Source organism: Pongo pygmaeus, chromosome X (genome assembly GCF_028885625.2).
Source record: "Pongo pygmaeus isolate AG05252 chromosome X, NHGRI_mPonPyg2-v2.0_pri, whole genome shotgun sequence".
Classification (NCBI taxonomy): Eukaryota; Metazoa; Chordata; class Mammalia; order Primates; family Hominidae; genus Pongo; species Pongo pygmaeus.
This window is the reverse complement of record NC_072396.2, coordinates 71,555,568-71,579,052: the sequence shown is the minus strand read 5'-3', so window position 1 is coordinate 71,579,052 and position 23,485 is coordinate 71,555,568. Positions and strand designations below refer to the sequence as shown.

Below are 23,485 nucleotides of genomic sequence, written 5' to 3'. Positions count from 1 at the left end.
CAAGACTGGAGCTGGGAATGGTGCCAACAGTAGTAAAGGATTTAGACCAGGCTAGAGCTAGGAGCTAGGCTAGCAGTGTTGATGGGCTGAGGGGCAGTTATCTACTTTGTCTTCTGTCTCATGCAGTGCAAGTCTGGAAATTCTAGAGAGCTGAGCATATGTAGCTTGGGAGCCAGTTTTGTCAGCTAGCTCTTCAGAGAAGTTCAACATAAAGCCTCTGTTAATATTCAGCCTGGGATAATTTCAAATCATTTGCTGAAGTTACAGCAAGTGACCCAGAACTATTTTTTCTGTATTACAGTTCCAAGTACATCCAGTCACATAAGCAGGAGGGAATGGAGATTAGATGTTGATGAGTTAGACTGGAAGGCACTGTAATGCAATGGCAAAACATGACTTTGAATTTAGAGCTGGATTTGACTCTCTAGGACATCATTTATTCTCTGGGTGACTTTGGCCAAGTAGCTTAACTTCTCTGAGGTTCAGTTGTTTCAACTGTAAAATGCAAGGGACAATAGCACCTTCCTCAATGAGATCATTTATGTAAAGTGCCTGGCATAGGAGAAATCATCATCAACTTGTGCTGTCCCCTCTCCCTCCACCTGCCACCTCTATTTCACCTCCAGGTTTTCTTCTTGTTATTGGATGCAGGCCAGTAACTTGTATATTTTTTCTACCTTTTTGTGAAGGAAGGATTATAACATTTCAGGACAAAGACCTTTAGGATCCTTTATAAGAAGCATAGGGTTTATAAAATATTACTTTATATCTTTAGGATAAACATTTTTTTTCAGACACAGGTTCTCCCTATGTTGCCCACATTGGAAAGTGGTGGCTGTTCACAAGTGTGATCATAGCTCACTACAGACCCCAACTCCTGGGCTCAAGGTATCCTCCTGCCTCAAGCTCCTGAGTAGCTAGGACTCCAGGCGAGTGCCACCACATCTACCAGGATAAAACTCTTTTTTAAAACACATTTAATAAATTACTGAAGTCTAAAAATGTCATTTGGAAAATTACCTTTTCTTTCCAGCCTCCCAGACCAGTTTTTTTTTTTTTTTTTTTTTTTTAACGGAGTCTCGCTCTGTTGCCCAGGCTGGAGTGCGGTGGTGTGATCTCGGCTCAATGCAACCTCCGCCTCCCGGGGTCAAATGATTCTCATGTCTCAGCCTCACGAGAAGCTGGGATTACGGGCTCACATCTCCATGACCAACTAATTTTTTGTATTTTTAGCAGAGACAGGGTTTCCTCATGTTGGCCAGGCTGGTCTCAAACTCCTGGCCTCAAGTGATCTGCCTGCCTTGGCCTCCCAAAGTGCTGGGATATCAGATGTGAGCCACTGGGCCCCTCCTAAAATGGGATTTCTTTTGCTTCCTTGTAAAATGGTGGCAAACCCTGCTTACAAGTGCATGTGCATGTGCATTCTTTTTACTGTCACAGACTCAAATTGCATCTAACTAGTGGAGCTTGTTAAACCCTTACTGGCTACATGAGATTAGGCAATTACTGAAATTCTCTGAGCCTACCATCCCTCACATATAAAGTGAGGATAATAATACCGTAGCAGCTGTCTTTACACTGGGGTATGCCTAGCCCTGAAGGTATGTCTTAGTCCATTTGGGCTGCTATAACAAAAGTATCATAGACTGGGAGACTTATAAACAACAGAAGTTTATTTCTTACAGTTTTGTAGGCTAAGAAGCCCTGTTACAGGTAGAAGGTTTTCACTTTAAGTTGTCCAGGTTCTTGGCATTTTGAGCAAAGAATTGGACAAAACGCACAGCAAAGCAAGGAAAAAATGAGGCAACAAAAGCAGAGATTTATTGAAAATGAAAGCACACTCCACAGTGTGGAAGTGGGCCGAGCAAGCTTTTCAAGCGCCCCCATACAGAATCTTCTGGGGTCCAAATACCCTCTAGACGTTTCCCATTGGCTATTTGGTGTTCACCCCATGTAAATGAAGTGGTGGCCCGCAATCAGTCTGATTAGTTGTAGAAAGCAATCAATCAGAGGCTGAAGTGATGTTACAAAGTTACACTCCTATGCTTTTGGCAATCAATCAGAGGTACTTTCAATTTTCCATCTGCCCCTCAGAAAAGGTGGGAGTTTGCAAAGGGAGTAGCCTCTGGTCCTTTTGTTACTTAGGTGTGGAAAGCTGGGATTTTCCTTTCAATTTAGTTATAGGAAGTCAGTGTGAAACGGCCTTAGGTTCCCTGCCTCCAGACCCTATTCTCCTGCCTCAGTGCCACATCAAGGCATTTGCAGATTCAGTGCCTGCTGAAGGCCTGCTTCCTGCTTTGTAGACTGCTGTCTTATCTCTGTCCTCACATGGTGGAAGGGACAAGGGAGCTCTCTCAGGCCTCTTTTACAAGTGCACTCATCCAGCTCATGAAGGCTCCACCCTCATGACCTAACCAAGTCTCAATGCACCACCTCCTAATACCATCACCTTTAGGGTTAGGATTTCAACATATAAACTGGGTGATACAAATACTCAGTCCAGAGCAAGGTACATGGAAACTGTCCAATGGCTTTGAGGTCACCAGGTAGCCGAAAGTGAACCAATTTCCGAATACGCAATTTTCTTTAGTACTTTTTCTAAAAATCATTTGTTTGAGAACTCACCTCCAGTTTTCCTTTCCTACCTCCCTTTCTCAATATCTCAAAGGGAAAGCATACCTTTTAAACATCAAGAATCTTACTATGGTGCTTTGGCCCAAGGTATAAAACCCTTGGGGCTAAACATAGAAAGAATTTAAAATATTGGTGTTCAGGTATCTTCTTTAACTCAATGCTCTGAAACCTACCCCTTTCTTATCCATCTTACTAAGAGATGCAGTTCCAATAAATTTTTTTTTTTTGAGAGAGTCTCACTCTGTTGGCTGGAGTGCAATGGTGTGATCTCGGCGCACTGTAACTTCCGCCTCCCGGGTTCAAGCGATTCTCCTGCTTCAGCCTCCTGAGTAACTAGCATTACAGGTTCACTCCACCATGCCTGGCTATTTTTTTTTGTATTTTCGTAGAGACAGGGTTTCGTCATGTTGGTCAGGCTCGTCTCGAACTCCTGGCCTCAAGTGATCTGCTGGCATTGGCCTTCCAAAGTGCTGGGATTATAGACGTGAGCCACTATGCCCAGCCCCAATAAAATTTTATATTTAATAATAATTACAATGTGTTCATATTATTTTACTCTATTGTGTATGCTTAATAATCACAGAAGCTTTTTAATCCATGAAGCCTTATGGTCACAAGGATATAAAAAGAATTAACTTTCTATTTACGGGCTGTGCATGGTGGCTCATGCCTGTAATTCCAGCACTTTGGGAAGCCAAGGCAGGAGAATTGCCTTGGCTTCCTGGGCTCAGGAGTCAGAGACCAGCCTGGGCAACATAGGGAGGCCCTGTCTCTATTAAAAATTAAAAAATTAGTAGGGCATGGTGGCATGTGCCTGTAGTCCCAGCTACTTGGGACTGAAGTGGGAGGATTGTGTGAGCCTGGGAATTTGAGGCTGCAGTGAACTGTGATTGCACCATTGTACTCCAGCCTGTGTGACAGAGTGAGACCCGGTTTAAAAACAAAATTATGTTTGTGAGCATATTTTTGTTGCAGGGAAATTCAACATGGTGATCAATAGACTTTAAATATGGAAGTATGATGGTTGGCCAGGTATGGTGGCTCATGTCTATAACCCCAGGGCTTTGTGGGGTCGAGGCAGGATGGTTGCTTGAAGTCAGGAATTTGAGACCAGCCTGGACAACATGATGAGACCCTGTCCCTACAAAACAAAACAAAACAAAACAACAACAACAACAACAAAAAACATTAGCCAGGCATGGTGGCTCAGGCATATACTCTTAACCACTTGGGAGTCTGAGATGGGAGAATCGTTTGAGCTCCGGAGTTCGAGGCTGCAGTGCACTTAAGATTGTACCACTGCACTCCAGCCTGGGTGACAGAGTAAGACTGTTTAAAAAAAAAAAAAAAGAAAAAAGGGATAAAATTTCTGAGGGGAAAACGTATAGATAATTGATTTGAAGAAGAAAAAATGAACAATGTAAATTTTTTGAAGATTCAAGATGTGTTTACACTTTGTTTTGCTTTGTGGGTTTGATCATGGATGTCAGATTGAATACTTTTAAAAGAGTGATATAACAGTTTTATTTTAAAATATCAATATTTCTAGTATGTTAGAAATTAAACTTTTTGCAACTATTTAAGCATAATGAAAAAATTTAGATGTTAGGCCAGGGGTGGTGGCTCACACCTGTAATTCCAGCACTTTGGGAGGTTGAGGTGGGTGCCTTGCTCAAGGTCAGGAGTTCAAGGCCAGCCTGACCAACATGGTGAAACCCAATCTCTACTAAAAATAAATAAATAAATAAAGCGGGCATGGTGACATGTGCCTGGAATCCCAGCTACTTGGGAGGCTGAGGCAGGAGAATTCCTTGAACCTGGAAGGCGGAGGTTGCAGTGAGTGGAGATCGTGCCACCACACTCTAGCCTGGGTGACAGAGTGAGACTCTGTCGCAAAAAAAAAAAAAAAAAAAAAAAAAAAAAGATATCAACTTAAAAACGAAGGAGTACGTGGCTCCCAAAATTCTTTTAGGGGTTATGTGAACAAAATTTTAAAGAGTCTCAGTCACATAGGGTTGGTTAGCTGTGAGGGTCAGGGAGAAATTGTGCAAAGCAATTAAGATAGTGCTTGATGAATGCAAGTATTATCTGAGGAATTGGGTTTTGTTTTTTTTTTTTTTTTTGAGATGGAGTCTTGCTCTGTCACCCAGGCTGCAGTGCAGTGGCCCAATCTTGGCTCACTGCAACCTCTGCATTCTGGGTTCAAGCGATTCTCCTGCCTCAGGCTCCTGAGTAGCTGAGATTACAGGCACACACCACTACACCTGGCTAATTTTTTATTTTTAATAGAGATGGGGTTTCGCCATGTTGGCCAGGCTGGTCTTGAACTCCTGACCTCAGGTGATCTGCCTGCCTTGACCTCCCAAAGTGCTGGGTTTACAAGCGTGAGCCACCATGCCCTGTGTGAGTTCTAATTTTAACCCTGTTTCTTCTTCGGTATTTGGTCTAGGGAATTTGTTATTTCTGTGCTTTAGTTTCATTGTCTAGATAAAGGATAACACAGATGACTGTAAAACACTTTGAGTATAGGAACTCAGATGAGTATGATTGACTCTAACATCAATAATGTCAATAGCAGCTGGGTGCGGTGGCTCACACCTGTAATCCCTGCACTTTGGTGGGGGCTGCAGTGGGTGGATCCCTCTAGCCCAGGAGTTTGAGACTAGCCTGGCCAACATGGTGAAACCCCGTCTCTACAAAAAAATACAAAAATTAGCCAGGTGTGGTGGCATGTGCCTGTAGTCCCAGCTACTCAGGAGGAGGCTGAGGTGGGAGGATCACCTGAGCCCAGGGAGGTCGAGGCTGCACGGAGCCGTGATTGAGCTATTGATTGCACTTTAGCCTGGGCAACAGGGTGAGACCCTTTCTCAAACAAAAAAATACATAAATAAATAAAATTTTAAAAAATGTCAATGGCAATTTTTATAGTGATGAAAATATATGTATAGGCTCTATAAATAAAAGTATATAGCAGGTGTTCAAAAAATGCTTGTTAAATGAGTGAATGAATGCTAAAAGGAAACTTACTAGTGTGAAAGACCATATACCCATTGAATGGGTACCTTCCCTTAGTACCTGCATTTTTCAACCCATGGTGCATTTAAAGCTCATTTTGGACATTTTCCCATAAATTAACCTTAAAGATAAAAAGAGTAAGAAACAAAACTTTCCCCGAGATGTGGCTATTTATTTATTTTCAGAGGGCGTTTTCTCATTGCCATTCTGCTATATAGTGTAGTGGTCAAGAGCACGACCTCTAGAGCCAGCCAGGCTGGGCTCAAGTTCAAGTGCTGCCACTTAACTAGCTGTTTGTCCTTGGGCAAGTCACTTAAACTCTCTTTGACCCAGCTTCTCCATCTTTAAATGGGTATAATAATACAACCAACCTCATAGGGTTGTTTTGAAGATTAGTGAGATGGGCGATAGGTTGTGTGGTGGGTAGAATAATGCTTCCTTCTTCACAGATGTCCATGTCCTGATCCCTGAAATCTGTGGCTACATTATCTTATGTGGCAAAATGAAATTTGCAGATGTGATTAAGGACGATGTGATGGGGGAGATTATCCTGTGAACCCAGTGTAATCATAAGGGTCCTTAAGGGGAGGCATGAGAATCACAGTGATGTAGCATGAGAAAGACTTGACTGGCCAGTGCTAGCTTTAAAGACGGAGGAAGGGAGCTATGAGCCAAAGGATGTGAGCAGCTTGAGCCAGAAAAGGTAAGGAACCAGATTCTACCCCTAGAGTATCTGAAAATGAACACAACCCTTCTAACATCTTGATTTGATCCCAGTGAGGCCCATTTCTGATTTCTGCCTTCTGGAGCTGTAGATTATAACTTTATGCTGATTTAGGCCACCAAGTTTGTGGTAATTTGTCACAGCAGCAACAGGACCCTAATTCAGGTGGGTTAGCCACTATTATTCTATTTACAACCCCCTTCCGTTCTGGCTTTCTTCACAGGGCAATCTAATGTAAACACTTCTGCAGAATTAAAGGGATCTCTTTGCCCACGCACAAACTATTTTTTAGTTTTTCGAGCCTCTACGTACCCTTAGTCTCAAGATAGTTGCCTTCAAGGTAAGCTGCAAGACAATTTATAACATCCTCTTCTTAGACTTTCCACTTACACATGGAAAATCATATGCATTAATTATTGGCGTCTGCCACAAAAGCCATGCTCTGAGGTCCTATTCAGGAAAATATTAACTCTGAATGATGGCCTCCCTTTCTTTGGCAGGGGGCACTGAGCTTCACAGAGACCCTAGAGCAGGAGTCAACCCTTCAGGTCGAAGGCCCACGGGAATTAGAGCGCTTAGAGCAGGAGACATGGGAAAAGAAAGAGGAAAAGAAGTTGGTAGGTCCGAAGGAGGCTGGAAAGAGGGGAAGGCAAAAGAATACACAACCGAGCCGAATCATGGGAAGTGAGAGATGGCTTCCTGCAATCTAGTCTTGCGGGTTCTTGCTCTAGTTTCGGAAACTTCCCACGCAGAGTCCAGCGCCGCGCACCTGCCCCTTGGGGCCGGTTCCTGCTCAGGAGCCTGCGGCAGGCTGGGAATGCCGTTCTGGGAGAGCAGCCTCCCAGGCGGGGTGGTGGGGAGACTGCAGGGAGGAGTCTTGGGGAGTGCAAACGGAAAGACTACATCTCCCAGGCCGCCACGCTTTCCAGCTGGAGTCCTAGGGCGCTGACTGCTCCCCAGTTTCCGTAGGGAAGCGCTGGGCCACCGCGGCTATTGTGCGTCGCGCTCTCGCCCTCCTCTTCCCGCTGCAGTGTCTATGGAGCGAGGCTACGTTTCATTGCCGCCCTGGCTTAACCCTTCCGGCGCCTAATAGGACGGCCGGCCGGCCCGCTCCCTTGCACCAGGAAGAAGTCTTAGCAGCCAGCGGGCCCTGGTCAGGAAACTCTAAGGTACAAGGAAAACAGTTGAGGAAGGAGCCAGAGCGCTCCGGTTTGGTCCTCGGGCTTCGCTGGGGCGGGGCGCAGGCGTTGGCTTTAAGAAAGGGGAGGGGACAGTGCAATCCGGGTTGCCCGCGGAGTTCGGCGAAGGAAGTCTTCCGCTCGCTCGGGAGCTAGGAGCCTGTAGAGAGGCTGTTCCCAGCTCCAGCTCTAACCTCGCCTACACCCTGGGCGGGCCCAAGTGTCACGTTTGCAATTGCTCAGGAAGGATCCGGCCAGTCTCCGGAGGCAAGTTGGGCTGCGGTTTTTGCTGCTTATCTGGGAAGGCGATGCCTAAGGGGCATGCTGCTTGCTAGGCAGCACCCTGCGGGGATCCGACTGCGATAGTTAGCTCTCCCTGGCCCTGAAGCCATCGCCGGTGCGCCTGTTCTCTGTCCGGACCAGCCGGCGCTCCCCAGGAGTCTCATTGAAACAGGTACCTGTCCTCCAAAGGGACGGAGGCTATGAGCTTCCTTAAGCGGGTCGCGCGCTCAGTCCGTCCCCTCTACTTCCTCTACTGTGCCATTGATGCTCTCGGTCTTTGTGTCTTCCCCCTTTCCCCCTACTCCCGGCCGTCAGAACCATGGGTCATCCCCCGCTGGAGTTCAGCGACTGCTACCTGGACAGCCCCGATTTCCGCGAGAGGCTCAAGTGTTATGAGCAGGAACTGGAGAGGACCAACAAATTCATCAAAGACGTAATCAAAGACGGCAACGCGCTTATCAGCGCTATGAGAAGTAAGTGCAAGGCTTCGATGAGCTGTTTCTCTGAGCTGGTGTGTCTGGCCTTTAAGCCTTTCCACACCACCAGGGGAAGGGAGATTGCAGGGTGACTCCCAGCCCAGATCTCTGAGGCAAATGGGTTTCCCACACTTGGGGAGTGGAGATAGTAGAAGTGGAAAGTGGTGGATACAACCAGCACTTTGGGCCTTTCCCTTTAGTGTTTTTGACCTTATAAGACATGATCTGTAGCTGTGCCAGGGACCCTCTTGCTCAGCAATTACCCTTACTTGGCAGATGATTGTTCTTAAGGGACAATCTGCTGTACTGTTAGACATATTCAGCACCCCTGTCTGGGGCAAAGTGACATCCAAGCTGACCAAGGAACTGCCCCAGCACCTCCTAAACAATTGGGTAAGATTAAGGTCAGCAGCTTGAATAATAATTTTGTCCTGGTCTCTTGTTGCTACAGGTAAGTGTGGGGGGCAGTAAAAAATTCGCCATGGCAAGTTATTTTTTAAGGAAAACACCTTTGCCCCAGTGAATTATTTTCTTTATCACACTGAGCTATGGTTTAGGTCAAGGTCAGTCTAAGTTCAGGATTATTAGATGGCTTCACATGCCACTGAATTCTGCTTGAGTGTGGAACAAAGAGCTGCCTACTTACTCCCTGCCGCAAGGGGCCCAGCCCCCAGGGAGTAAAATAGGGGTAGGGTTGGGGGCTGCTGGGCTGAAGGAACTTCACCTACCTTGGCTTTTCCAGTGCTCACAGCTGACTCAGCTGTGGGAAGCTCTCTCCTTCCCCCATTGTGTGTGGAGGTTTTCTTTCTGCTGGTTGGTAGGAGGCTTGGAGTAAAAGAAAGAATAATAAACATCCCCAATGAGAGTGCAGGCAAGCCAACCCTTTATGCCCAAGCATATACACAGAAGAATGGAGGGTAATGATTGGGTAGAGTGATAATTTTTTCTCTTGGCTGAAAGATGATTGTGAAAAATAAAATCAGAGTCGTTGGCAAGTATGTCCTATATGGTTATAACTTTGTTTTGAGTGAATTTATCACCAAATACAGGGTCTAGGACCAGTGTGGCAACCTTCTTAGGCGGATGCAGTCAACCAAGAGCAGGGAGAAAGAAAGATTTGAAAGTGGTAGTGCGAGGCCGGGCGAGGTGGCTCACGCCTGTAATCCCAGCACTTTGGGAAGCCGAGGCAGGTGGATCACTTGAGATCAGGAGTTCGAGACCAGCCTGGCTAACATGGTGAAACCCTGTCTCTACTAAAAATACAAAAAAAAAAAAAAAAAAAAAATTAGCTGGGTATGGTGGCAGGCACCTGTAATTCCAGCTACTCAGGAGGCTGAGGCAGGAGAATCACTTGAACCCAGGACATGGAGGTTGCAGTGAGCCGAGACCGTGCCATTGCACTACAGCCTGGGCAACAAGAGTGAAACTCCATCTCAAAAAAAGAAAAGAAAGCGGTAGTGTGTTGGTAACTGCTGCCAGCTGGTATTTCTTGTGCAGCCCTTCTGATTTGCCCTGTGGAGTCTGTGCTTTTCCTTCACATGCTCTCTGCCCACTTTTGGTCAGAATATGTACACTGTCGAAGTTCCTGCAGGTCATTTGATTGTGTTTGATCTTTTAATGGTTTGTCTTATTGTGGCCTGACCAAGAGTAAACTCCTAGTAGTATCTGAAATGCTGATCCTTAAGAGGTTAAGGATATGCAGGTTGTGCTACATAAGTAGAAAGGTGAGAGTTCACGGAAAGGAAAAGGAGGAATGTTTCAGCTTTGTTTTGTTTTGTTTACATATTACAGTAAACTGCTTGGTGCTGTATCCACAGTAAAATGAATCTCGTCATAAGCCCTAGGAACGGAATGGCTTTGTGAAGTGGATGGTAACTAAAAGCGTGCTAAAAATCACCAGCTAAGGTGTATCAGAGAGATTAAGATTTACAAGAAAAAAAGCAGTTCAATAAAACATGGTGGAAGGGCAAAAGTTTCATAAGCTAGGGGCAAGTAAAGGTTTTTATTCTTTCCTTTTCTTTCTTTTTTTTTTTTTTTTTTCGATTTTTGTTTTTGAGATGAAGTCTCACTTTGTCGCCCAGGCTGGAGTGCAGTGGCATGATCTCAGCTCTCTGCAGCCTGGATCTCCTGGGTTCAAGCGATCCTCCTGCCTTATCCTCCCCAGTAGCTAGGACTATAGGCATGTGCCACTGCGCCCGGCTAATTTTTTAATTTTTGGTAGAGACGGGGTTTCACCACGTTAGCCAGGATGGTCTTGAACTCCTGACCTCAGGTAATCCACCCACCTTGGCCTCCCAAAGTGCTGGGATTGCAGGGATGAGCCACCGTGCCCGGCCTCTTCTTTTCTAAGACTCAAAGTGGTAAGAGTCAACAGTTAAGCAGATCTAAAATTTTGCATATGAGCAGAAGATCCAAGAGATATTCTAGATCAGGGACTCCTTGAAATTTGTGGTAGTTTTCTGTTTCTGAGTATACACAGAAAGCCAAAAATAGGACAGGTAGAAAATAAAACCCAGCAGCTAACCCATTCTCCATTTCTTTCCATTCAATTGCATGGATTCTAAAAGTCTGATTAGCTAGAGGCAAAGGTAGGATGTTTCCTACTGTCTTGACCACAGTGATGTTTATACTCCCACTCTCCTTCCTCACACTGTGCCAGTGGAGCGACTTTCTGAAAGTAGGTAGGGTGGAAGCAAAACAAAGTTATGTTCTTGCTCTGTGTTGAGGAAAAAGGAAAAAGGAACACTGGAATCAGAGTTAGAAGACGAGGATTATGTTCTTGGCTTCTCCATCTTGGGATCTAACACAAATCACTTTTTTTTTTTTCCTGAGACAGAGTCTTGCTTTGTCACCCAGGCTAGAGTGCAGTGGCATGATCGCGGTTCACTGCAGCCATCGCCCCTTGGGTTCAAGTGATCCTCGTGTCTTAGCCTCCCAAGTAGCTGGGACTACAGGCACACACCACCAGATCTGGCTAGTTTTTGTATTTTTAGTAGAGATGGGTTTTACCATATTGGCCAGGCTGGTATCGAACTCATCGCCTCAGGTGATCCACCCACTTTGGCCTCCCAAAGTGCTGGGATTACAGGCATGAGCCACTGCACTTGGTCCCACAAATCACTTTTCATTTTTCTTGTTTTAGAGACAGGGTCTTGCTTTGTTGCCCAGGCTAGAGTACGTGGCACAATCATAGCTCACTGTCACCTCTAATTCCTGGGCTCAAGTGATCCTCCCACCTCAGTCTCCCCAGTAGCTGGACTACAAGTACACGCCACCGTGCCTGGCCAATTTTTAATTTTTTTTAGAAACTGGGTCTCACTGATCTGTTCAGTGAGCAGTAAATACCGTCATTTACACTAAAATAATGTGATCAGCCCAGGCTGATCTGGAATTCCTGGGCTCAAGGAAGCCTCCCACCACGGCCTCTCAAAGTGTTGGGATTATAGGCGTGTGTCACCACACCCAGCCAAATCACTTTTTTTTGGAGACAGAGTCTTGCTCTGTTGCCCGAGCTGGAGTGGAGTGGCATGATCTCAGCTCACTGTAACCTCCGCCTCCCGGGTTTAAGCAATTCTCGTACCTCAGCCTCCTGAGTAGCTGGGATTACAGGCGCCTACCACCACGCCCAGCTAAATTTTGTATTTTTTTAGTAGAGACGGGGTTTTGTCTTGTTGCCCAGGCTGGTCTTGAACTCCTGAGCTCAGGCAATCCGCCCCCCTCGGCCTCCCAAAGTGCAAGAATTACAGGCATGAGCCACCGTGCCTAGCCCCAAATCACTTTTACTTCGTCTGTAAAATCGGGGTAATTATACCCACCTCCCAAGATTGTTGTGAGGCTCAGAGGAATTAATGGATTATGAAAATGATCTGTAAATGGAAATGGCTAAGCAAAGTTGTTGATAATACATCTTCAGATTCTTAATGTATCTGTTGGTGACTGTGTCATTTTCTGTAGGTTTCTGAAGGGAAATGCATAAGCAGAAGTAGTTGGAACTCCTCTTGCTTAAATGTGATCTCTTCATAATTGTTGAAGTGCAAGGTGATTATAACTTAAACTAATGGAAAATAAAAATACCATCCCTCTGAAAGGTGACTATATTGCCAACTTTTCTGTTTGTCCTTTATTTTTATGTTGGCAGCTTCAGTCCCCAATGTTGTTTGAATATTTGCTAAGCACTGAGGCTAGGCGTTATTCAGAACAAGTGATGTGGCCCCTGCTCGTATCACAAAGCAGCATGACACATCTAATAAGTGTTATATATAGTTAGCGAATGCATACTATTCATTCAATACATACTTGGACACGTACCGTGTTCAAGCCATTGTTCTTGGAGCTGTCAGGCATACAGAGTGAGTCACAGATGGATACTGCTTTCAAGAGGTTCTTAGGTTGGTGGGAGAGACAAGACGTGGGTAGAAATGAGTGTCATATAAGGTAGTAGATACAGATGAGAGCCATAAAAGTGGGAACAGGTGGACCTGATGATATATGACATGAGAGGGAAAGCTGATTTCCCAGTGGGAGCACAAGGGAGAAGCCAAGGAGGAAGCACCATCAGAGTTGGGTAGAATTAATAACACTATCACTTGTTTAGCTGTTCCCATGTGCCAGGCATTACATCTTGTAACAGATTTTTGAGATAAGGATTATTATTCCCATTTTTTAGATGAGGAAACTGAAGTTCAGATGAGTTAAGTAACTTTCTCAACTAGTAAGGGCAAGAGTCTGAATTAGAACCTAGACCTGACTCTAAAGGCCCTGCTTATCCTACTGCATGACACTGTTCAGGACAGGGCAGTTCATGTAGCGGGAGTGACACAGAGTATAAAGGGGACAGCAAATAATTTGAGTCATCTGGGGTATAGGCAACAGAAAGGGAGGTTTGGGCTCCAGAGGAGCTGGATTACAGGTACACGCCACCATGCCCAGCTAATTTTTGTATTTTTAATAGAGACAGGGTTTCACCATGTTGGCCAGGCTGGTCTCGAGCTCCTGGCCTCAAGTGATCCACCAGCCTCAGCCTCCCAAAATGCTGGGATTACAGGCGTGAGCTACCACGACCAGCCTACATTCTTATTTTTTTTTTTAAATTGTGCTAGCTAAATAAAACATTTTCATAGGCCAGATTCAATCAGGTTGCAACCCCTGAGCTAGATGATATAGCTCTACAAGTCCGACTCTTGGACTCTAATGGGCTAGGAAAATGGAGGATGACGGTCTTCAGATAGGGGCTTTCCTGGGGAAGCAACAATGGATACTCTTTGCAAATGAGCAGAGGCGAAATGATGGTATAATGGGACAAAACCCTAGACGTGGCATCTAGATACTTGAGTAAGGTGCTGGTTCTGTTACTAGTGGGATCTGTGACCTTGATAAGCGATTTCACTGGGACCCCAGGGTCTGTGGCCTTACAAAGATGGGGCTGGGGTGGGAGGTTTATAAAACCACTTTGAGCTCTAACATTCTATGACTTACTATGTTTTGCATGGCATATTGTAGTTTCATGATTTGAGAAAGGAATGACTAACCCAATTACAGGACCTTATTTTATGCTTACATAAAATTTCACATTATTTTAGTGTAAATGACGGTATTTAATTTAACAAAAAATTAAAATAGAATTTTTTTTTTTTTTTTTGAGACAGAGTTCACTGTGTTGCCCAGGCTGGAGTGCAGTGGCGCGATCTCGGCTCACTGCAACCTCCGCCTCCGGGGTTCAAGTGACTCTCATGCCTCAGCCTCTCAAGTAGCTGGGACTACAGGCGCATGCCACCATGCCCATGCTAAGTTTTGTAATTTTTTTTTTTTTTTTTTTTTTTTTAGTAGAGATGGGGCTTCACCATGCTGTCCAGGCTGGTCTCGAACTCTTGACCTCAAGTGATCTGCCTGCCTCAGCCTCCCAAAGTGCTGTGATTACAGGCGTGAGCCGCTGTGCCTGGCCTAAAAGAGAATTTCTAAATACCCTTTACCAAACCAAGGATAATGTGCTTTATAAGTATGTTTTTGGTTTTAAGAGTCAGAGTCTCATTCTGTCACCCAGAGTGACATACTTTTAAGTACAGTGGCACCATCATGGCTCACTGCAACTTCGAACTCCTGGGCTCAAAGGATATTCTGGACTCAGCCTCCTGAGTAGCTGGGACTACAAGCACACACTACCAATCTTAGCTAACTAATTTTTTTTTTTTTTGGAGAGATAGGGTCCTGCCATGTTGCTCAGGTTGGTCTTGAACTCCTGGGCTCAAATGATTTTTCCGCCTCAGCCTCCCAAAGTGATGGCATTATAGGCGTGAGCCATCACGCCCAGCCTCTGTGTATGTTTATATATATATATAAAACAGATGTCGAAAAAAATACATCACTAAACCCACATATACGTGCACAACCACACATACATAGGCTCTCTTGGACTAATGAAAACTCATGTTTTTTTTGTTGTTGTTGAGACAGAGTCTTACTCAGTCACCCAGGCTGGAGTGCAGTGGCGCCATCTCGGCTCACCGCAACCTCCACCTCCTGGGTTCAAGCGATTCTGGTGCCTCAGCCTCCCAAGTAGCTGGAATTACAGGCATGCGCTGCCACGCCCAGCTAATATTTGTATTTTTAGTAGAGACGGGGTTTCACCATGTTGGCCAGGCTGGTCTCGAACTCCTGACCTCAAGTGATCCACCCACCTCGGCCTCCCAAAGTGCTGGGATTACAGGCACTGTGAGACACTGTGCCCAGCTGAAAACTTATGTTTTAAAATAATCCAGGGTTGGGCTTGGTGGCTCACGCCTGTAATCCCAGCACTTTTGGAAGCCGAGATGGGTGGGTTGTTTCAGTCTAGGAGTTTGAGACCAGCTTGTGTAACATGGCGAAACCTTGTCTCTACAGAAAATATGAAAAATTAGCTGGGCATGGTTGTGTGTGCCTGTAGTCCCAGCTACTCAAGGGGCTGAGGTGGGAGGATTGCTTGAGCCCTGGAGGCAGAGAGGTTACAGTAAGCAGAGATCACTCCACTGCACTCCAACCTGGGCTACAGAGTGAGACCCTGTCTCCCTTTCAAAAAAAAAAAAAAAAAAAAGAATCCAGTCCAGGTGCTTTGGCTCAAGCCTATCTCAAAAAAAAAAAAAAAAAAAACCAAAAAAAAAAAACAAATCCAAAAGATGCATTTGGTACTCTAAATGTACATAAAATTGATAAAGTAGAAATAATATAATTCTATAGTTTTAATAACTCAATTTTTTTAAAAAGGTCACTTTCTTACATTCTTTGCTTTTAAAGTTAGATTTTAGATGTTTGCATTAAGGTCACCTTTTGGGGTACCTTTGCAGCTTTCACTTTGGCAACCGGGGCACCTATCTGGTGAGTGGTTGCTTTCCTGGAAGGATGGGTTGATTCCAATTCTGCCACTAGCTAGCTATATGACTTTAAACATGTCGGTCTCAGTTTTGTCGGTCTCAGTTTTGTCGGTCTCAGTTTTCCCATTTTATAAAATTAGAGGCTTGGTCAATAATATTTATGGTCCCTTCTGGTTTTATTATTTTGTTTTCTGGCTACCACCATGCTAGTCAAATAGTCAAACAATGTGAATTGATTCTATCATAAACTTCAGGAGCCAATTCATCTTCACTCTGGGAGAATAGGCAAAGGGAAAATCCAAGTAGTATGTCCAGCATGAGTAAATGACTTGCTGACCTACTTGACTATCCTCTCATTGAATGCTTCTTGGTAGGTCTACACCTCATTCCCTTCAGTTCTGTTCTGAATAGCTCTATACTGAGGGACCCCAAAGCTTTTAATCCCTTTGGGATGGGTGTAGTGCCATGGTGTGCGGGAGGAGTTGGTGATATAATATGCATTCCCGCTCAGCAGGTATCTTGTCATTATCCCAGTGATATTTAATCAGCGCCTCTGAGCACATGCAGTTATTTTACGTCTTCTCCAGAGTAACTCAGATCAATATAACGGGTATGTCATTTGGTACTGCTGTTAGTATTAACAGATGTGAAACAATGTTAAATGGAATTTGACAGAGGTGATATATTGCCATATTCTTTGGAGGTCCTCAGAAGAGCAGATTCCAGAGTAGCTGGACTGTGGGTGCTGTGGGAACTAGGGTTGAAAAGTGAACCAAGCCAACCTTTCAATGTGTCTATTTATAAGAAACTATTCTTATTTGGGGGTAGAGGATGGTGCCAGGGTGGGGTAGGGAAGATTTTAGCTTGACTTGCCTGTTATAAAAAGTTTTCCAATCAGACTCTAGAGTGATGAAGGAACTTTACCTTTCAGCCTCATTTTTATAGCCTTATTTTTTTTTAAGCATAGCCAAAACCTTTTGTTTAATCTGGCATCTGTTTCTCTAATCAGTTACTACAGAAATTTCCTAAAAGCCTATGAGGATCTGGAAAGTTACACACTTTTCCATGGGAGTACCCTGGAAATCTTGAGCTGATTTTATTTTCTAGTGGGGTGGAAGGCCCTCATGATCCTTTACCGGGCTTGTATCAAGTGCTAAACCTTGGGCAATGTAAAGACAATTCAGTTTAATTCAAGAAGGTTTTACTAAGCACCTACTATGTGTCAGGTACTGTCCTGGAAACTGGGGATACAGTAGTGAATAAGAATACTATAGGCTCTGCCCTTTTGGAACATATGTTAAATATCAAATTACCCTCTTAAATAATTACAATTGTGAGAAGAGTATGAAGAGGAAATTCAGTGTGTGATTTATTTTTATTTTTATTTTTATTTATTTATTTATTTATTTATTTTGAGATGGAGTCTTGCTCTGTTGCCCAGGCTGGAGTGCAGTGGCACGATCTTGGCTCACTGCAACCTCCGCCTCCCGGGTTCAAACGATTCTTCTGCCTCAGCCTCCCGAGTAGCTCAGATTATAGGTGTCCACCACCACGCCCAGCTAATTTTTGTATTTTCAGTAGAAATGGGGTTTCACCATGTTGCCCAGACTGGTGTCGAACTCCCGACCTCAGGTGATCAGCCCACCTTGGCCTCTGAAAGTGCTGGAATTACAGGCATGAGCCACCGTGACTGGCCCATAGTAGAATTATTTATAATGGCCAAAAAGTGGAAACAACCTCTAAATGTCCATCAACTGAAAAATGGATAAATAAAAGGTAGTATAGTCATACAATGGAATAGTATTTGGCAATAAAAAGTAATGAAGTACTGATACATGGTAATAAGTATGAACTTTGAAAACCTTAGGATAAGTGAGAAAAGTGTTATAAATGACTACCTTTCATATGAAATGTCCGGATAAGCAGATCTATTAGAGAGAGTATCAGGTTAGTGATTGCTAAGCTGGAGGGTTGGAATGTATTGGGACTGCTAATGGGTAAAGGGTTTCTCTTTGGGGTCATGAACATTTTTTAAGATTGGATTGCAGTGATGGTTGTACAACTCTGTGAGCCATTTTATGGTGTGTGAGTCGTATCTCAGAGCTGTTTGAAAAAAAAAAAAACACTGTGTTTGGAGAAACAGGTGACAGGCGCTTGTCTTATATACCTACATCTTCCTTTAGCTCTATCTTATAGAACATCAGACCTGGAAGGTTGTTTAGAAAGCTACACATCTATGGCCGGGCGCGGTGGCTCATGCCTGTAATCCCAGCACTTTGGGAGGCTGAGGCGGGCAGATCACGAGGTTAGGAGATCGAGACCATCCTGGCTAACACGGCAAAACCCTGTCTCTACTGAAATTACAAAATTATTAGCCGGGCGTGGTGGCGGGCGCCTGTAGTCCCAGCTACTCAGGAGGCTGAGGCAGGAGAATGGAGTGAACCCAGGAGGCGGAGCTTGCAGTGAGCCGAGATCGAGCCATTACACTCCAACCTGGGCGACACAGCGAGACTCCGTCTCAAAAAAAAGAAAAAAAAAAAAGAAAGCTACACATCTACTCCACTGGGTTTATATGTAGGGAAAAGAAAGTCAAGACAGAGAATTACTTCTCCAGAGACCTAGAGCTAGAGTCGGAATTGTGACCAGAATCAGATTTCCTGGTTTCCCTTTCCAAGGTCTTTTCTTTTTTCTTTTCTTTTCTCTTTTCCTTTCCTCTTTCTTTCTCTTCTCTTTCTTCCTTCCTTTCTTTCTTTCCCTCCCTCTCTTTCTTTCTTTCTTCCCTTTCCCTTTCTTTTTCTTTCCTCCCTCCTTCCTTCCTTCCTTTCTTTCTTCTTTCTTTCTTTCTTTTCTTTTTCTTTCTTTCTTCCCTCCCTTCTTTCTTTCCTCCCTCCCTCCCTCCTTCCCTTCCTTCCTTTCTTCCTTCCTTCTTTCCTTCCTTTTCTTTCTCTTTTTTCTTTCTCTCCCTCTATCTATCTTTCTGTCTGTCTTTCCTCATTGCAACCTTGAATCCCAACCCCAAGTGATACTCCCACCTCAGCCTCCCAAGTAGCTGGGGACCACAGGCACGTGCCACCATGCCTGGCTAATTTTTAAATTTTTTGTAGCGATGGGATTTTGTTGTGTTGTTGCCCAGGGTGCTCTCAAACTCCTGGGCTCAAGCGATCCTCCACCTCAGCCTCCCAAAGTGCTGGGTCCAAGGCTCTTTCTGCAAGCAGGTAGCTTGCATTTCAACTGTCTTGATGTTCTTTATTGGGGCTAGGGGTGCTTTTGTTTGAAATGACCCAGATGGCAGCAAAAATTGCATTAGTGGAAGGTTTCTTTTCAGTATTTCCTCCCCATTAGGGCTAGGATCAGGTGATTTCCCTGTTGAGCAATCTAGCTCAGTTTAATTAGGGTCTGGTTGTGTTCTGTTTCCTTTGTCATAGAATAATGGCAATACATCTTGGTGGTGTGACACCTGTCCTCTTTGGTTTCTGCCCCAAGAGCCTACACCAGCTGGTTGAGCTGTTCCCAAAGTCTCCCCTCTTTGCTCATCTGTTGACCTCTTAGGGCAAACACAGCTGCTTTTCATGTAGTGAGTAGTATATATTGGGAAACCTGTGGCATTACTAACGAGTGACAAAGTCTTTCCCCATATTATTTTTATCCTAAGGCAGCTTGGAATTTTTCACAAGTGGTGAGCAGTAAGTCCAGCACTATAGTGCCATATGAGGAACTCCAAGGCAGTTCTTTACAAAAGGTTTTCATTAAGAACTTCCCAGAAGCAGGAGGGCCACACTTCAACTTCCAACTCTTTCCAGAGCCAGGCTGTTGTGGAAAAGCTTTTCTCTGTGATTGGGAAAAATATATATTATGTATGTGGCAATTGACAGCTGGAGAGTAATCTTGAATTCATCCATCCTGAATTCATTAGGTGGGAGGAGGAGGGTGGGTAATAAGGCATTGAGGTGTTTTATAGCTGCCCCTTACAACTTTTGTTGAGTGCAGAAAAAAACAAAAAACAAACCTGGAGCATTGTAAAGAAAATGCCTCTGCCACCATCATCACTATGCTGAATTTCTTTTGCTCTAAAACATGGGAAATATTGATTTTTTTTCCCTGTTTGGTTGATGTGGAGAGGTTTGTCTTCTAGAATCCATGCCCAGTGTTTGAGGGATTATGGGGATGATTGTTCTGTAATGGCATTAAATGGGAAAGCTAGGGGTACCAGTGTGCTAATTGGGTAACAACTCAGCCAGGGATTAGATAACAATGAAAGCAGATTCTACTCTGCTTTCTAGGGGAGGGAAAGCTGGGGCTTCTTGGGATTTTGTTTGCTTTTGCTTTGTGAAGAGCAGATGCTATTTGTATTTAACAATTTCCTTTTCTTTTGACTAATCGGCAGTATCTTGCTGGAATTGGACTCAGAGTTCGAGGGACCTTTTGAACATTTCATTTAATGCCTTCATATTTCAGATGAGGAAACCGAAGCCTATGAGGGGTGTTCCTTGCCCAAGGTCACAGAGCCAGTTAGTCACAAAATCAGTACTGAAACCAATAATCAGTCCTACTGTGCTTCATGAAAACAGTTTCTACCCTTCAGGAACCTCTCTTTGCTGAGACTGTGATTTTTTTTTTTTCTGTTGAGAATCACTTTCAGCTTGTGAAAGAAAGAAAAGAGTTGTTTTTTCTTCAATGCCTCTTGCCAAGAATGCATGTTCAGTGTCAGCCTGAAGGCAGCCAAGCATTTTACAGACCTGCAGGAATGAAGTAGGGGAAGGTTCAGGGAGTCTGAAGTTACTTCTGGAGTTTTTCTGGTTAGCCTTTGCCTAGTAGGAGCTTGATAAAAATAGAAGATCAAGAGACAGACCTTCTATAATAGATCTTTCCCCCAAATATGTGAAATCTAGAGAATCCATTTATGAATGAGGAAGAAGCAACTCTAATACAAATTGAGTTGGGTTTTAGGATGTGGATATATAGGTAGATGTAGGTACAAACTGCCATTTGCAAAGCTCTTTACAGTATACCAGGCACTTTAACATACATACATTCTATAACTAAACAGGGAAGAAATGTGTTAAATTACCTCCAATTTATAGATGAGGAAACTAAGATTTAGAGAACCTAAGTACTTCCGTAAGATTGCATAGCTAGTCAGTAGTTGAGCCAAGACTTAGATTTTCTGTGTATTCTTTCCACGGTTCCCCATTGTTTTTATTCCCTTTAGTGATGAAAGAGAATATAAGTGCTGTACAGAAGAATACATAGTTCAGAAAGTAGAAGTGTCAAGAAGACATCTGGGGCCTTCTGTAGATAAACAGAAGTAGCCGTCTGTACACATACCCATAGGAAGTGGACATTAGAAAAGGTTTTAAAGCTGGAGAACAGCATTAGAGAAGTGGGTAGCTGACAGGGCTGAGACACCTGAGCTTGTGGTAAGAATTTCTATGTGCTATTTTGTGAAGGCTGCTGAGGAAGACAGTCCAGACCAAGGTAGATATCTTTAAAGGAGAATTGCCTGAAGCCAGTGAGGTGGTTAAAAAAAATTGGGGAAGATGCATATTGATGATAAAGGAGGGAGTAACCTTGGGCATTTTTCATTACGTCTTTAGGGTGGAAAAAAACTTAAAAATTGTAAAGTAGTGGTGGGGCATGGTGGCTCACGTCCATAATACCAGCACTTTGGGAGGCCCAGGTGGGGCAGATTGCTGGAGCTCAGTAGTTCGAGACCAGCCTGGCCAACATGGTGAAATCCTGCCTGTACAAAAAATACAAAATTTAGCCAAGTATGGTGGCACTCACCTGTAATCCCAACTATTCAGGAGGCTGAAGTGAGAGGATGGCTTGAGCCCAGGAGGCAGAGGTTGCAGTGAGCTGTGATCACACCACTGCACTCCATCCTGGGCGACAGAGCCAGACCCTGTCTCAAAAAAAAAAAAAAATTGTTAAGGAGTTAAGAAAGAAGAAAAGCAGGATGGTATTTTATAGACCACTTGCTTTTTTATTCTAGAAGTTTCATGGATGGTGCAGACATCATTTAGCCCAAGTTACCTGTGAATGTTGACTTTGGAGATGATTGTTCTGTAATGGTACTAAATGGGGAAGTGAGGGGTGCCAGTGTGCTAATTGGGTAACAACTTAGCCAGGAATTGGATGGCCACGCTAGCAGAGTAGCAGAGGCGAGAAAGGCCAGGTGCAGTGGCTCATGCTCATAATCCCAGCACTTTGGGAGGCCGAGGCGGGCAGATCACTTGAGGTGTGGAGTTCGAGACCAGCCTGGCCAACATGGTGAAACCCCTGTCTCTACTAAAAATACAAAAAAAAAAATTAGCTGGGCATGGTGGCAGGCACCTGTAATCCCAGCTACTTCGGAGGCTGAGGCAGGAGAATTGCTTGAACCTGGGAGGCGGAGGTTGCAGTGAGCCGAGATCACACCACTGCACTCCAGCCTGGGTGACAGAGAAAAACTCCATCTCAAAAAAACAAACAAACAAACAACAACAAAAAATTTAAAAAAAAGAAGAAGTGAGGGAAAGCTGGGGCTTCTATCTTGCTTGGAACCAGTTTCATCCTTAAACAGAGTTGTGTGTTTGTAGTGATACCACACATAATACTTCGTAAAAATAATCACAGTATAATTTCCTTCTTAGTATTTTTCAGTTCAACAACAGTTTCACCTATGATCTCGATTTGATCTTTACAACAACCCTTTGAACTAATCAGGCAGGGCATTATTAGTGCTCTCAGACAGGTGAAGTCACCAAGGGCAGATAATGGTCCCTTGTTTTACAGATGAGGAAATTGAAATTCAGAGAAGTTATTTGCTCAAAATTGTTCCACTAGTGTGTGGCAAGTTGGGATTCAAACCCAGATCTTCTGGCTCCTAGAGGTGGACAATTTTTTACTATATTATGACGTATTATAGAAGGAGGTCAATGGTTACGCCTTGCAGGGTGGGTTTGGGAAGTCTGCATCTCTGGGCCTTCCTGTATGGTGTCTTGCCATTGTAGTTACCTGATTCTCCCTGATGTCTGTCCCAGCTGGCCTGGCTTTGCGCTCAACCCTCTCCTGCTCCTTGAGCCTCTCCTCCTAATACCATCTGTGCACACAGCTCAGTCCCTGTAAACCCTGTCATGTATCCTCCTTGGGGTTGCCTGTGTCTGCCACTATCTCCTTTTCCCTCTAGGACCTGAGGAAGCCCTCTTAGAGACCTTGTGTTATTGTGCTTTGTTTTTAAAATTGCCTTCCTAGCCAGCCATCCCTGCTCTAATGATTCACCTTCAAACTGTGATTTCAAGTCTTTTGGATCTTCTTATGCCATGTGTTAGGCAGCCTCTGACATTCAGAGGGGCTCATAAATATAGGTATGCTATGGTAGTATATTTAGGACCAGTTCTTTTGCCTCCTTCTTACCCATATGCCTTTAATCAGCTTCTGCTCCTCTGGCAATATGGGCATAATTGGCATGTGTTTTCAGCAGAGCTCATTATAGAGATTTCCATTGCAGCAGGCAATTTTGTACAAGCCCCTGTCTGACATTATTACCAAAGCTATTGCCGTTGTTTTGTCAGGTCTAACAAGTCCAGCAAGATCTGGCTGATTGAAGCATTCATTGAATTGGCCACTGGGCAAGGAGGCGGTTGCTTGGCAGTTCTTCTCTTCAGGGAGGGTTTCCTTTTTTAGTAGCAGTCTTACCTCTAAGAAGTCAGCAGCCCCCTTTAGAACTGGCTTTCCCAAAGTGTGTTTTCCCGCCCTTCCACCCAGTGGCTTCCAGTTGTTCTGAAAGCTGCTGGTCAACTGTGCCTTGAATGTTTCTAATGGCAGGAGTTAATAATGTGATGTTTAATAGAA

General features: G+C 44.2%; 1 protein-coding gene across 4 annotated transcripts in view; it reads left to right on the top strand.

The window, feature by feature from the left end:
- The first annotated feature begins 7,052 nt into the window (after positions 1-7,052).
- OPHN1 (oligophrenin 1) overlaps positions 7,053-23,485 on the top strand; it is a 388,712-nt gene continuing 372,279 nt past the window's right edge. The window contains exons 1-2 of one of the 4 annotated variants that reach the window (XM_054471934.2): positions 7,053-8,005; positions 8,149-8,306. In XM_054471934.2, coding sequence (XP_054327909.1) covers positions 8,153-8,306 — 154 coding nt within the window. In that variant the 5' untranslated portion in view covers positions 7,053-8,005; positions 8,149-8,152. Of the gene's footprint in view, positions 8,006-8,148; positions 8,307-23,485 lie in introns of those variants that run through there. The other 3 variants (XM_063660731.1, XM_063660732.1, XM_063660733.1) reach the window with 3 other exon arrangements.